Source organism: Larimichthys crocea, chromosome VII, assembly GCF_000972845.2.
Source record: "Larimichthys crocea isolate SSNF chromosome VII, L_crocea_2.0, whole genome shotgun sequence".
Classification (NCBI taxonomy): domain Eukaryota; kingdom Metazoa; phylum Chordata; class Actinopteri; family Sciaenidae; genus Larimichthys; species Larimichthys crocea.
In genome coordinates, this window is record NC_040017.1 from 29,058,088 (window position 1) to 29,072,943 (window position 14,856).

General features: G+C 46.9%; 4 protein-coding genes across 6 annotated transcripts in view; 1 reads left to right on the top strand and 3 right to left on the bottom strand.

The window, feature by feature from the left end:
- LOC104933378 (tumor necrosis factor alpha-induced protein 2) overlaps positions 1-1,105 on the bottom strand; it is a 42,758-nt gene extending 41,653 nt beyond the window's left edge. The window contains exon 1 of the mRNA XM_027280156.1: positions 849-1,105. The gene's annotated coding sequence lies outside the window, so the exon portion shown is untranslated. The remainder of the gene's footprint in view (positions 1-848) is intronic.
- A 4,402-nt stretch (positions 1,106-5,507) lies between these two features.
- On the bottom strand, positions 5,508-8,970 carry cldn15lb (claudin 15-like b). 2 transcript variants are annotated; one of them, XM_019277275.2, is made up of 6 exons: positions 8,836-8,970; positions 6,913-7,184; positions 6,662-6,826; positions 6,509-6,590; positions 6,316-6,429; positions 5,508-6,117 (listed from the first exon to the last, which is right to left on the bottom strand). In XM_019277275.2, exons 2-6 carry the CDS (start codon positions 7,127-7,129, stop codon positions 6,024-6,026), a joined length of 672 nt encoding a protein of 223 aa, XP_019132820.1. In that variant the 5' UTR covers positions 7,130-7,184; positions 8,836-8,970; the 3' UTR covers positions 5,508-6,023. The 2 variants fall into 2 exon arrangements, with proteins under 2 accessions (XP_019132820.1, XP_027136145.1); XM_027280344.1 differs by lacking the exon at positions 8,836-8,970 and having other exon boundaries at positions 6,913-7,195.
- A 238-nt stretch (positions 8,971-9,208) lies between these two features.
- Positions 9,209-13,128, bottom strand: parlb (presenilin associated, rhomboid-like b). Of its 2 annotated transcripts, none has more exons than XM_027280339.1 (10): positions 12,831-13,128; positions 12,303-12,516; positions 12,083-12,223; positions 11,834-11,882; positions 11,550-11,645; positions 10,877-11,026; positions 10,727-10,797; positions 10,104-10,205; positions 9,894-9,991; positions 9,209-9,804 (listed from the first exon to the last, which is right to left on the bottom strand). In XM_027280339.1, exons 1-10 carry the CDS (start codon positions 12,905-12,907, stop codon positions 9,669-9,671), a joined length of 1,134 nt encoding a protein of 377 aa, XP_027136140.1. In that variant the 5' UTR covers positions 12,908-13,128; the 3' UTR covers positions 9,209-9,668. The 2 variants fall into 2 exon arrangements, with proteins under 2 accessions (XP_027136140.1, XP_027136141.1); XM_027280340.1 differs by having other exon boundaries at positions 12,303-12,513; positions 12,831-13,123.
- Positions 13,129-13,343: 215 nt separating this feature from the next.
- LOC104933380 (protein MB21D2) overlaps positions 13,344-14,856 on the top strand; it is a 6,823-nt gene continuing 5,310 nt past the window's right edge. The window contains exon 1 of the mRNA XM_010748812.3: positions 13,344-13,734. Within this exon, the coding sequence (XP_010747114.2) occupies positions 13,476-13,734 (259 nt within the window). The 5' untranslated portion in view covers positions 13,344-13,475. The remainder of the gene's footprint in view (positions 13,735-14,856) is intronic.

A 14,856-nucleotide genomic window follows, 5' to 3' on the forward strand; every position in this document is an offset into this window, starting at 1 on the left:
CTCAGTTTGTTAGCTGCTGTTAGCTCATGTAGCTTCTATGGACATGATGGCAGAGGAGAAGAGAGTGAAGAGGCAGAGAACTGACGGACTGAACGTCTACGTCCTCCAATCACATCAAAGCGTTCAACAACCACCGAAAACAGGTGACCCACGACCCAGGTGACCTTAACGACCCTCAGGTGACCCAGGGTGTGTCCGTGACCCGTCCAGTCGTCCACGAGAACCTTCTTTGGACCTGATGACTGAGTTTCTTCACAGACAAACTAAAACCATGAACAGGATCAGAACCAGAACACGGTGGAGGAGTCACACAGACTGATGGGTCCAAAACCAGGAGCTGAACGAGGCTGCAGAGGTGGACCGGGTGCGTGCACCTGAAGGCAGCGGTCCGTCTCCGAGACTGAAGGTTAAAGAAGCTCCAAAACAACACGCTCAGTTAATTTCCTGCTTCCCTCAAACGCACCGTCAAACTCTGCAGACTCAGCGTTTCTCAAGACGCCTGACCTCTGACCCCCAAGACCAGGACCTGAACCAGGACCTGAACCAGGACCTGAACACAGACCTGCAGCACATCTACAAACATCCACGAGCTCTGAACCAGTCAGACAAATCGATCATCGAGAAAATAAAAAAATTATTTCAGATTTTTTGTGACTTCAAATATTACAATTTTCCACAGACACCTGAACGTCTCACTGAGTTAAATTTTAAACTTTAAAACATGAAAATAAAATAAATTAAAATTAATTCAAATTAATTCAAATTAATTCAGCAGCTTCTGTTAAAAATCAAAGAGTCACGGGAAACTTTCTGAAACTTTCTGAAACTTTCAGAATCAGTGAACTCACAGCGGGGAGCCATGGTGGATGATCAGCGGGTCAAACTCTGCTCAGAAGCCGGGCTGAAGCGTCCGAAGGGCGGACACGAACTGAACCGATTGACGGAGAGAAGCGGAGCTCCGAGCAGCACCGACCAGCTGCTGCACCGACTGACCGACTGACCGGCACCGACTGACGGAGCTGAACCGACTGACGGAGAGGGGGCAGCACCCGGGATGTGATGCGTTCAGGAGCGGTCGGAAATGTCGCAATCAAAGAAGGAGCGGCGCGAGAGACTTAAAGAGGAAGACAGAAAAGACTGAGACCAGTCCTGGAGACAAAAACTTTATTCAACAAACAATTCAAGAGTGTGTGGACCGCAGACTGTCTAAAACCTGGACGTAGTCTCCGTGACGTCCCCGCAGACTGTCTAAAACCTGGACGTAGTCTCTGAGACGTCCCCGCAGACTGTCTAAAACCTGGACGTAGTCTCTGAGACATCCCCGCAGACTGTCTAAAACCTGGACGTAGTATCTGAGACGTCCCCACAGACTGTCTAAAACCTGGACGTGTTCGTGACGTCCCCTCAACTGTCTAAACCTGGATTGTAGTCTCTGAGACGTCCCCGCAGGACTGTTTAAAACCTGGACATGGTCTCTGTGACGTCCCCTCAGACTGTCTAAACCTGGATGTAGTCTCTGAGACGTCCCGCAGACTGTCTAAAACCTGGACGTTAGTCTCCGTGACGTCCCGCAGACTGTCTAAAACCTGGCTGTAGTCTTGAGACCGTCCCCGAGTGTCTAAAACCTGGACTTAGTCCGTGACGTCCTCGAACTGTCTAAAACCTGGATGTGTCTCTGAGACTGGTCTTGGTCAGTTAAATTCACATCCTCACTTTCTATTTCAAAGTCAAAATATTCCTGTTCACGCCTTCATTCAACAAGGACCTATTACTGTGTGTGTGTGTGTGTTGTGTGTGTGTGTGTGTGTTGTGTGTGTGTGTGTGTGTGTGTGTGTGTGTGTGTGTGTGTGTGTGTGTGAGTGTATGTTGTGTGTGTGGTGAGTTGTGGGTGTGTGTGTGTGTGTGTGTGTTGAGTGTAGTGTGTTGTGTGTGGTTGTGTGTGTGTGTGTGAGTGTGTGTGTGTGAGTGTGTGTGTGGTGTGTGTGTGTGTGTGTGTGTGTGTGTGAGTGTATGGTGTGGTGTGTGGTGTGTGTGTTGTGTGTGTGTGTGTGTGTGTGTACATTCCTGTAGTTGGAAGTCATCAGTCACCACAAAAGACAAAATTTTCATTAAATCGCTTCATCGTCACGTTTTAACTCGCTGTTTGATTCTCGGATGGATTTTTATTATTAAACTGAAACACAGCAATGTAACATTTACATGATGTGTTATCTACATGTGAGTTACGTACAGTGATGTTACGTACCTGTGCTGTCTACATACATGGTTACGTTACGTACATGTGATGTTAGTACATGTGATGTTTACACGTTACATGTGCTGTTACATACATGTGCTGTTACATACATGTGCTGTTACGTACATGTGATGTTACGTACATGTGCTGTTACGTACATGTGCTTGTTACATAAGGTGTTGACATGTGTGTGCGTACATGTGATGTTAGTACATGCTTGTTCTACATGTGCTGTTACAACATGTGCTGTTACGTACATGGTGCTTGTTACGTACATATGTGATGTACGTACATGTGATGTTACGTACATGTGCTGTTACATACATGTGATGTTAAGTGATACACATGTGCTTTACGTGCATGTGCTGTTACGTAAATGCTTATCAGTGCTGTTACGTACACTGTGATGTTACAGTACATGTGCTGTTTCATTGCTGTACTAATGTTCTACGTACATGTGATGTTAGTCTACATGTGATGTTACGTACATGTGCTGTTACGTACATGTGATGTTACGTACATGTGATGTTACGTACATGTGCTGTTACGTACATGTGATGTTACGTACATGTTGTGTTAGTAACATGTGCTTTACTACATGTATACTCTTACATGTGTGCTGTTACGTACATGTGATGTTACGTACATGTGCTCGTGTACATACTGTGCTGTACGTACTGTGATGTTACGTACACATGTCGACTGTACGTTACATGTGATGTGTAGTCCATGTTACATGTTAGTTACATGTGATGTTACGTACATGTGCTGTACGTACATGTGCGTTACATGTACTGTGCTGTTACGTACATGTGTGTTACGATACATGTGATGCTACTGTTACGTACATGTGATGTTACGTAATTTTTGTGTGTACGTACTGTGCTGTTACGTAACTGTGCTGTATACTGTGCTTACGTACATGTGTGTTACGTACATGTGTGTTACGATACTGTGTGTTACGTACGTGTGTTACGTACTGTGACTGTTACGTCCAGTGTGATGTTAACGTACAGTGATGTTACGTACATGTGATGTTACGTACATGTGATGTTACGTACATGTGATGTTACGTACATGTGCTGTTACATACATGTGATGTTACGTACATGTGTGTAGTCAGTGCGTTACATAATGTGTTAACATGCGTTACATACATGTGATTCGTGTCGTACATGTGGCTTTTACGTACATGTGCTGTTACGTAATGTGCTGTTACTACATGTGCTGTGTACTGTACCATGTGATGTTACGTACATGTGCTGTTACGTACATGTGCTGTTACGTACATGTGCTGTTACATACATGTGCTGTTACGTACATGTGATGTTACATACATGTGATGTTACATACATGTGCTGTTACGTACATGTGCTGTTACGTACATGTGCTGTTACGTACATGTGCTGTTACATACATGTGATGTTACGTACATGTGCTGTTACATACATGTGATGTTACGTACATGTGCTGTTACGTACATGTGCTGTTACGTACATGTGCTGTTACACTCTACATGCAGTCGATGTTTCGTACATGTGTTGTTACGTACGTGTGCGTACGTCTAGTGTGCTGCTTACGTAGTGTTCGCTTACGTTACATGTTGCTGTTACGTACATGTGTGTTACATACATGTGATGTTACATACATGTGCTGTTACGTACATGTGATGTTACGTACATGTGCTGTTACATACATGTGATGTTACGTACATGTGCTGTTACGTACATGTTTTACATTGATGTTACGTAAATGTGATGTTACGTACTGTGAGTAAGTGCTACAGTGTATGTTACGTACCATTGTGCTGTTACATACATGTGCTTACTACAGGCTGTTCTGATCGGGTGTGTGGTTCTGCTGCATCAGCCTGGATTAATGAATTCATTAATGAAACATCAACAACAACAACCTGACGTGTTGTCTTAGCATAAAGACTGCAACTGTTAGCCTGAACTACAGGATGACACTTCCTTTCATGTGAACGACTTCCTGTCTTACACGGCATGCTCGGGTCTCCGGGTCATCGACGTCTGATTCACTCCAGAATGCACTGCTGTGTGCAGAGGTGGTGTGCTGACGTGAAGACTGAACCTGATCCGAAGTCTGCAGCCAAGAAAAACCTGCGGGCTGTCCACCCCTCCTGGACTCGGTCCAGCCAGGTTTGGTTCTGACCCCAGAGTCAGCAGACCATGTTTAAACAGCTCTTACCTTTCTTCTGTCGTTCAGTCAGATGATCCAGAACTTCTCAGGACTTCCACATCTCCACCAAACCGTGGAAGTTCAGTGAGTCCAGGAGCCGGTTCTGATAGTCCACAGTGATGAGCCTTGGGTTCTGTTGCAGGTTCTGCGATTCTATCATTAAATACTCTCACTCACTCAGCACTCTGCTGCAAGTTCTGTTGGTTCTGCGGCCTCGGCCCCGTCTGCTCTCCGGTCTCTGGTTCTGTCCGGCTCGCTCGCTCCCGGTCAGTTCTGCTGCTTGTTTCCTGTTTGTTTTATTTTCTAGCTGCAGCAGGAATGGTCATCACTCTCCTGTTTGACCCCCCCCACTGCGACCCCCAGCACACACCACACCACCACACACCACACACACACACCACCCACACCACACACACACACATACACACACACACACACACACCCACCACAGCGCCCCTGGTGGAGTTTTAGGGATTGTTGCATTGCTCAACGGCGGCAAACTCTGTGATTTACAGGTTATGATGGACACGTGAAGTAACTGCTGAAGCTGTAGCTGCTGTTAGCTCAGTTCGTCAGCTTGGCGGTGAGCTCAGAGCGACGGGTACCGTCGCTCTGAGTCCCGCCCAGCTGCCGTGTTTGTACCAACAGGCGTTATGGACTACCAGGAAGAAGAAGAGGAGGTAACCAGGCTCAGCAGCTTCTATGGACATGATGGCAGAGGAGAAGAGAGTGAAGAGGACGCTGACGGAGGAAGCTAAGAAGAGAAAAGGAGAGAGTGAGCGAGCGGCGACTCTCTCAGACATTAAAGTCTCATTGTGAGCTGACAAAACAAAAACAGTTCTGAAGATTCTGGACCTTTTAAGACTCGAGTCCTGATCCTGATCCTGGACTCAAACAGAACCTTCAGAACTTTTCTGTCTCAGTTTAAACAGAATCGTCTGATCTGGAGCCAGCATTAGCATCAGCATCGCCAACGCTCCACGGGGGGTCGTTCAGCATTTCATGAATTTCTGTAATTTCATGAATGTTTTTTATTTGTTGGTTTAATTGAAGTGGACGAGTCAAAGCGTTCAGTGTTAAAATGATCTTTAATGATCTGTCGCCCCCTGCTGACTCACAGCTGACCTGCACCACATGATTCTGATGTGGGAATAAAACAGAACAAAGAAACAAATAAATTCACTTTTCATTTGAACGTGAATTCATTTTACAGTTTTCTGATCAACCAAAATATTTAAAATAATTCTAAACAGTAAAGATGCAGAACCTCTAAAGAACCTTTAAAGAACCTTTGAACAACCATCACGTCATGTTAAAAATCAAACATTTTCCAAACCTTGAAAACAAAAAAATGAAGCATTTTCCAGGCTTTGTATAAAACGTTTCAAGGATAAACCACGTTCGCCATCTTAGCTTAGCATGTTAGCATGCTAACAATTAGCATTACGACCTGGAAATGGTGGAGAGACGTCGTCAGGTGATCATGAGGACGGTTTGAAAATCTCAATCTGCTTTTTATTTTGTTGACATCAATAGTACAAAAGATTTAAGGATCCTTTCACAATAAAACGCTCCGGCCTGATTGTCAGACGTAAGCTTTGGAGCTGCTGCTGTCTGACGGGGCCGCTCGGTAGATGTTCTGACCTCGACTCGTTTTGGTGAAATTGTATGAAAACTGCCTGCAGGAGAAAAAACAAGAGGTTAACCACATGCTAAAGTAGCTAACTGCTAATTAGCTGCCATTAGCAGGAAACAGAACCGGGCTCAGCAGCCAGACCGGACCGGGTTGGAGCTCAGCCTCTGAGACCAGCAGGGAATAACGTCACAGTACCGAGGTGACTTACAGGCTGCTGTATTCACTGTTAGACTGAACTTACGCTGAAGGCGGGGCGGTGGAGGTCTTCCTGCAGGAGCAGCACAGCATGGATCCTCCCAGGATGGCCAGAAAGGAGGCCGCCCAGCCCAGATACAGACCAGTACCCAGCTCGAACCTGCAGCACCAGAACATAGACAGTGTCGTCAGCAGGAAGTCAGACATTCGTGACCCTGTAGACGAGGTGTTGGACTGACCTCATCCCTCCGTAAACCGGGCTGTAGAAGTCCTGGATGACTCTGGCGGCGTACCAGGAGACAGCAGTCAGAGTGAAGACACCTGAAGACAGACGGACTTTGAGTTTCTTTAACGTGACACAGTTGGATTATTAAACTCTTCAGCTCGCGTACCGGACAGGATGAACAGGATCCCTCCACTCAGGGCGATCTGGTCCTTGACGTGCTCCGAGGTTCTGCCGATCTTGGTGCACTTGAGTCCCAACACAGAGACGATGATGGAGGCCAGGCCGACCAGCAGGGACAGGATCATCAGAGCCCGGCAGACCTGCAGGTGAGCTGCAGGAAACACCAGGATGTTCTTTAACAAGAGTCCGGTTCAAGAACCTGGAGACCCCCTCACACATTGGCATTAAAGTCCCCACCTGGCAGTCCTAACACCGTCTTGAACCTGCTGCACTGAATGGACCCCAGCGAGGTGGCAGCACAGCTCATCCACAGACCTTCAAACTGCCACTGACTCGTGCTGACTGACTCCATCTGACTCTTCGTCTTCCACACCTGAGAGGAGGTACAGCTGGACTGCAGACACCAGGACACCACGCCCAGGATCAGACCCACAACCTGTAGGCCCACCGCCATGCTGCTGAACAACCACACACACCTGGGACACACCTGGAACACACCTGGAACACACCTGGAAACACAGCAGGATGTAAACAACACTTTAAAACATGTAGCTAACATGTTAGCCAAACAATCACCTGACAAAATAATAATAATTACATGTGGGGTTCCTCAGGGTTCTGTTCTCAGCCCGTCTTAGATTCAATGTAAATATGTAAATTCAAGTTATTTCTAAACCATGTGACAGATCCTCCAACACAAACAACAAAAAACAAAAATGTTTTTAGTATTTTCGGATTTTCACCTGTAACTGAAGCTAACGCGTTAGCAGTTTGTGATGATGTAACACGAGTCAACATGACTCAGCGTTTTACAAATATCAAAAACACACGCAGTCTTTTTGTTGACCTCAACAAACCTTTCAACATAAAACTACTTCCTGTTTCGGTCACATGCTCGACCTCAAATCGAAAAACTTCAACTTGAAAAACATCCAGAGACAAAAAACTGAACCAGACTGAGACCACATCAGACCACAACAGACCACATCAGACCACAACAGACCACATCAGACCACAACTAAATTATAATTCATTTGAAAGTCTTGTTCTTAGCCTCACTCACCCAACCTGGAAAACTTTGCAGCCAATTTTATTTGTTACAGTATATCGAGCTCCAGGTCCTTATTCTGAATTTTTATCTGAATTTGCAGAATTTGCATCAGGCTTGATCCTTAAAACAGATAAAGTAATTATTGTAGGTGATTTTAACATTCATGTGGACAACCACAATGATAGTCTTAGTACTGCGTTTATCTCTCTATTAGACTCAATTGGCTTTTGTCAAAGTGTAAATAAACCGACTCATTGTCTGAACCACACTCTTGATCTTGTTCTTTCATATGGCATTGAAATTGATAATATAATAGTCTTCCCACAGAATCCTCTTCTGTCTGACCATTTTTTAATAACCTTTGAGTTCATACTACCGGACTATAAGCCTTTGTGTAGAAGCTTCTACAGCAGATGTTTATCTGATAGTGCTGTAGCCAAATTTAAGGAAGTGATTCCTTCAGCATTGAATTCAATGCCATGTCTAACTGTAACAGAGGACTTGTCTACTTCCTTTAGCCACCCACAAATAGACCATCTTGTTGATAGTATTACAGGCTCATTACGGACAACTCTAGACTCTATTGCACCTCTGAAAAAGAAGATAATTAAACAAAGAAGGCTAGCACCATGGTATAGCCAGCAGACTCGTAAATTAAAGCAAGAGGCACGTAAATCTGTAAAGAATCTTGGAGTTGTTTTTGATCAGGATTTGTCCTTTAACGTCACATAAAACAAATTTCGAGGACTGCATATGCATACTCCTTACTTACAAAGCTCTTCATGGTCAGGCACCATCATATCTAAAAGAGCTCATAGTACCTTACTACCCCTCTAGAACACTGCGCTCTCAGGACGCTGGGTTCCTTGTGGTTCCTATAGTTTCCAAAAGTAGATTGGGAGCCAGAGCTTTCAGCTATCAGGCTCCTCTTCTGTGGAACAAACTACCTTTCTGGGTTCAGGAGGCAGACACGGTCAACACCTTTAAGAGTAGACTGAAGACTTTCTCCTCTGTAATATCATACAGAGGGCCTGACCTGCTCTGTCATGAGATCACTGATGATCTGGAGCTGTAGAGCTCGTTAGTCCGTCTTGTTAGCAGATTCTTACCGTCCGTTCTGAAGCGTTGGTCTGTTGTCAGGTTAGTCTCTGGTCCTGGTCTGAGCTGATCTGGTCCTGGAGGTCTCCTGGTCTTCAGGTCGATGAACTTTGTTCAAAGGTTGAACACACAGTTTGTTGACTGTGACGATCACAGTTTGAACCTGAACTCATCCAGATAAAACTTTATTGAAACTTTCAAACGTTTTCTGAACGTTGCTATAAAACCTCTGACACATGGACCAATCACAGGAGACGTCTCACTGACGTCGATGATGTCAAATATTAAGATTAAATAATTGAATATTAACGAGGTTTCCCATCATGCCTCTGAACTCTGCGTGAACGATCTTAACGACATGACGAATAATTAATAAAAAGTCCAAACCTTTTAAAAGTTTTATTGTTTTCATCATAAATCAACTTCCTGTTTGAACATTTGTCGTGAACGTTGAGGAAACGTTTAAAAAACAAAAATCATGACAAAACTTTATTAATCAACTCTAACGACTTCATCTGCAGAGTCCTGATGGATTCTGGGTAAAATATGATCTGTTTTATTTTATTTTGAAAGAGCTGACTTCCTGTTTGCAGCAGCTGATTACTTAATCTAAATATGCAAATTAGGTGTTGTCTCATTAAATATGCACAAACATTTCGTAAACAACGTTGAAATAAATCGAACTTCCTGCTTCGTCTCCGTGGTAACAAACAACAACAAACAAACGTGTTATAAATATGTGATGACATCATCGTCATGGTCTGTGATGTCATCGTCTGTTTCCTGTCTCTGTACATTTTTACATCTCTTTATACATGTTTGTTTCCCATCAGCCCCAGCGGCCCTACACGACTCCGCCGCCTCCACCCGTGTCCCCCCCTCCCCCTCCCCCTCCTCGCCGCGTCCTCAGGTCGTGCCACAGCTTCACGAACGGCTCGCGGTTCTTCCAGATCAACTCGTGTCCGAACAGGATGTACCAGCTGGAGAGAGACAGAGAGCATGATGGGTAGTCCCCACACACACACACACACACACAGAGCTGCTGTGATTGGTCCACACGCTGACTCACATTCCAAACAAAGCTCCGCCCAGATGAGCAGCGTGGTCGAAGAACTTCCAGCCGAGCACCAGGCCGGCCGTATCCATGGCAACGATGGCCTTCAGAGCCTGCAGGGAGACAGACAGACAGACAGGTGAGGCAGGCAGACAGACAGGTGAGGAAGACAGACAGACAGGTGAGGCAGGCAGACAGACAGGTGAGGCAGGGGGCGTGTCTTACGTTGCCGGCGGTGAAGGTGAACATTGGCAGGAAGATGATGGCGAGTTTAGCTTCAGGCATTTTGGTGCAGACGGCGGCGAGGACGGTCATGATGGCTCCAGACTGAAAACAGACAGAGTGATGACAACTTCCTGTTTCCTGATGTTTCCCTCGCTAATGTAGCTAACTGAATCTACTATAGAAACACATGACTGATCAAGACATGTTAACTGTGCTAACATGCTAACTGTGCTAACATGCTAACTGTGCTAACATGCTAACTGTGCTAACATGCTAACTGTGTTAACTCTGCTAACTGTGCCAACATGCTAACTCTGCTAACTCTGCTAACATGCTAACTGTGTTAACTCTGCTAACTGTGCTAACATGCTAACTGTGTTAACTCTGCTAACTGTGCTAACATGCTAACTGTGCTAACATGCTAACTCTGCCAACATGCTAACTCTGCTAACATGCTAACTCTGCTAACTGTGTTAACTCTGCTAACTGTGTTAACTCTGCTAACTGTGTTAACATGCTAACTCTGCTAACATGCTAACTGTGCTAACATGCTAACTGTGCTAACATGCTAACTGTGCTAACATGTTAACTGTGCCAACATGCTAACTGCGTCAGTCACTCACGGCTCCGAGTGACGGGCCGAGCCTCCCCGTGGCCGTCTTACAGACATAACTGACAAATGTGGAGATGACACCTGAAGGAGACAGACGACATCATCAGGTGGTCATCAGGTAATGACATCATCAATATACGATCATGTGACGGCGCTGTACCTGCAGACAGATAGACGGCCATGAACTGCTCTCTGCCCAGCATGGACACGGCGCTGCTGGAGAAGCTCCACAGGACGTACATGTTCGCCGCCAGGTGGAAGAACGAGAAGTGACTGAAGGTGGAGAGGAGCATCGGGGAGCACAGCGTCTCTGCAGGGAGACAGGTGAGACAGACAGGTGAGGAGGCGACAGGTGAGGAGGAGACAGACAGGTGAGGAGGAGACAGACAGGTGAGACAGACAGGTGAGGAGGAGACAGACAGGTGAGACAGACAGGTGAGGAGGAGACAGGCGAGGAGGAGACAGGCGAGGAGGAGACAGACAGGTGAGGAGGAGACAGACAGGTGAGGAGGAGACAGGTGAGACAGACAGGTGAGGAGACAGACAAGTGAGGAGAAGACAGACAGGTGAGGAGGAGACAGGCGAGGAGGAGACAGACAGGTGAGGAGGAGACAGACAGGTGGGACAGACAGGTGAGGAGGAGACAGACAGGTGAGGAGGAGACAGACAGGTGAGACAGACAGGTGAGGAGGAGACAGACAGGTGATGAGGAGACAGACAGGTGAGGGGGAGACAGACAGGTGAGGGGGAGACAGGTGAGGAGGAGACAGACAGGTGAGGAGGAGACAGACAGGTGAGGAGGAGACAGACAGGTGTTGTGTCAGGTGACTCACTGGAGGCGGGGTTAGCTGTGAAGTATCTGATCATGGAGCGCTGCAGAGGCGGGACCCTCCAACAGCAGAACACCACGACGTTAGCAGCAATGATCCCTGGGAAAAAACACAGACAGGAAGTTACACTGAAGTAACACTTCCTGTTTGTTTCAAAATAAAAGCCCTGTTGGGTTTCAATCAGTCTGAGAATCTGAATCTCTGCAGCTGTTTTACTGTGAAACTGTGTGTGTGTGTGTGTGTGTGTGTATGTGTGTGTGCGTGTGTGTGTGCGTGTGTGTGCTCACCTGTGACCGTCCTCTGACCTTCACTCAAGCTGTGCCACCATTGGTTGATCTGAAACAAACAGCCAATCAGAAACATCCTGAAGAAGAACCAGACCAGTGTGATGTCAGAGCGCGTGATGTCACAGTGTGTGATGTCACAGTGTGATGTCACAGTGTGTGATGTCACAGAGTGATGTCACAGTGTGTGATGTCACAGTGTGTGATGTCACAGAGTGTGATGTCACAGTGTGATGTCACAGCCTGTCTCACCTCCTTGCGGACGTCTCCTCGTTTCTGCGGTCTCATCTTGTTCAGCCAATCAGCTCGGATCTCGTCGAAGTAGCTCTGGACTCTGGACTTCAGGGACTCGTACTGCCAGATGGCCGCCGAGCCGAAGCAGCAGCCTGTAAACTGACATGGCGTTAACACCTGCCTGCCATGACATCACTGATGACGTCACAGGAAGCAGCTCAGGTGAGCATCACCTTACCCCCACGGTGAAGACGAGCGGCCTGAGCAGCCGGCTGAAGGTCCGGGTCGGGCCGGGCTGAGCCTGGAGGTCTGGGGGAGTCCTCCGAGCTGCGGCGGCCTCAGGGGACTCTGCGTGCGGCGGGCCCAGCTCCTCCTCCGGCCTCCTGGATTCTGGTTTCCGGGCGGCTTTCCTGAAGCCGCATCTCTGCTGCTGCAGGCTGAGAGGCCACCTGCTGGACGGAGGGAGAACTTCAACAACAGAACCAGAACCAGCACCAGAACCAGAACCAGAACCAGGCCGCTGCCTGCTAACACTGAAGCTAGGTAAACATCAACACTTTATAATTGACCCACATTTAAAATAATAAACATGATAAACTGAATAAATAATAATAAATAATTAAACTGCTAGCCACAGGCTAACATTAGCATGCTAACCCCCGTTAGAATAACTGTCCTTGAAGCTAACGGAGCTAACAGCTAACAGCGGAGCTCCGGGACTCCGTCAGCCGGGCCCGGCGGCCTGCCTCCGGCTGTGGTGACTGACCTGCCTCCGCTCACGGGGCTCCGTGCCGCAGCTCCTCCGGTCAGCCTGAGCGGGACGAAGCAGCTCCTCCACGCCATGGTGGAGCCCGGTGACTCCGACCGACCGAGCCCGGCCAGACGGCTTCATTACCGGGTCACACCGGCACGGAGCGCCGCGGAGGGAAAACAAACAGCGACACCTGGAGGCCGGAGACGGACGCTGCACACCTGGACCTACAAAATAAGACGACACGGACCGAACTTTCAAAATAAACGACACTGACCACTTCTGCCCATGACTTTTCAAAATAAAGTAAATCAGATATCTTTCCCTTTCATTGTTTATTGACTGATTGATTACTAATTATGTTGACTACAAATCTGTCCCTAAATTCATAATAAAATATTTCTTATGAATGAATTACTGTTATTTAATATGATATTGTATTATCTGTTTTCCATCATACATGTATTTTTATTTTAAAATAACAAATTATCACACTGTTACGTAAAAATTAGTATTTGGTCGCCTAAAGCATTTATTTTGAAGGCGGTGATCAGCGGAGGTGCAGTGGTTGTTTCCGGTGGTTGTATTTGGTCTGGCTCGGCTCGGCTCGGCTCGGCTCGGACCAGCAGCAGTAACCCAGTGTGTGACCGCGGAGGGAAGATGTCGGCTCCTGCTCTCTCCAGTCGGGCAGGCTCGGCGGGAAGCCTCGGGAACAGCCCCACCATGGCCGGCGGGAGGCTGCCGCACGGCGGCGGAGGAGGCGGCGGCGTCGGGCCCGAGCTCGACTTCAGGTCGGCGGCCCGTATGGAGGACCTGAACCGGCTCATCCAGGAGTTCAGCAAGCACGACCAGCGGGAGTACGACGACCAGCGGGCTCTGGAGATCCACACGGCCAAGGACTTCATCTTCTCCATGCTGGGTGAGGACACGAGCTATTTACCGTTATTTCAACGTTATTTAAACGTTATTTCAATGTTATTTAAACGTTATTTAAACGTTATTTGACCGTAAATCAGGCGGAGGGGGTCCACCTGCTCTGAACCGGGTCCTGGTTCGTTGATCCAGGTGTGAGGATGCTCAGGTGAGACTCCGATCCACCTGAGCATCATCGTGATGCGTTCAAGGTCCTTTAGCGTCTGTTTGTTTGTTCCTTAGAGATGCATTCAAAGACACCGGGGATCATAGGGTGTGTGTGTGTGTGTGTGTGTGTGTGTGTGTGACGAAATAAAACAGCGTGTCTGTCTCTTTAAGAGACAAACTGTTCACTGTTTCCATGGTAACGCACCCAGTTAAGTTAAGTCTTTGACAGTAAAAGTGCTGCTAACTGTAGCTGCTGTTAGCTCACGTTAGCTCAGTCTGTTAGCTCGGGCTGTTAGCTGCTGTTAGCTCATGTTATCTGCTGTTAGCTCAGTCTGTTAGCTCAGCCTGTTAGCTGCTGTTAGCTCATGTTATCTGCTGTTAGCTCAGTCTGTTAGCTCAGCCTGTTAGCTGCTGTTAGCTCAGTCTGTTAGCTCGGGCTGTTAGCTGCTGTTAGCTCAGTCTGTTAGCTGCTGTTAGCTCAGTCTGTTAGCTCAGTCTGTTAGCTGCTGTTAGCTCACGTTAGCTCAGTCTGTTAGCTGCTGTTAGCTCATGTTAGCTCAGTCTGTTAGCTGCTGTTAGCTCATGTTAGCTCAGTCTGTTAGCTGCTGTTAGCTCACGTTAGCTCAGTCTGTTAGCTGCTGTTAGCTGCTGTTAGCTCAGTCTGTTAGCTGCTGTTAGCTGTGTTAGCTCAGTTTGTTAGCTGCTCTCTAGCGGACGTTAGCCTAATATTTACCCACAAGTCATTGTAATAGAGCTACACTACGACATCACATCTGTAGCCGAGGATCAGCAATCAACACACTGGAGCTCTTCTGCATCGCGTCTGTTCAGTGTTATATAACAAGAATTATTAGGTTGTTTTATTTAATTAAATATATTAAAATTGAATTAATGTGCTTTAAATCACTGACATGAAGTGTAATATCCAATTCATGACATCACTGATTTGTACTGATGTAAT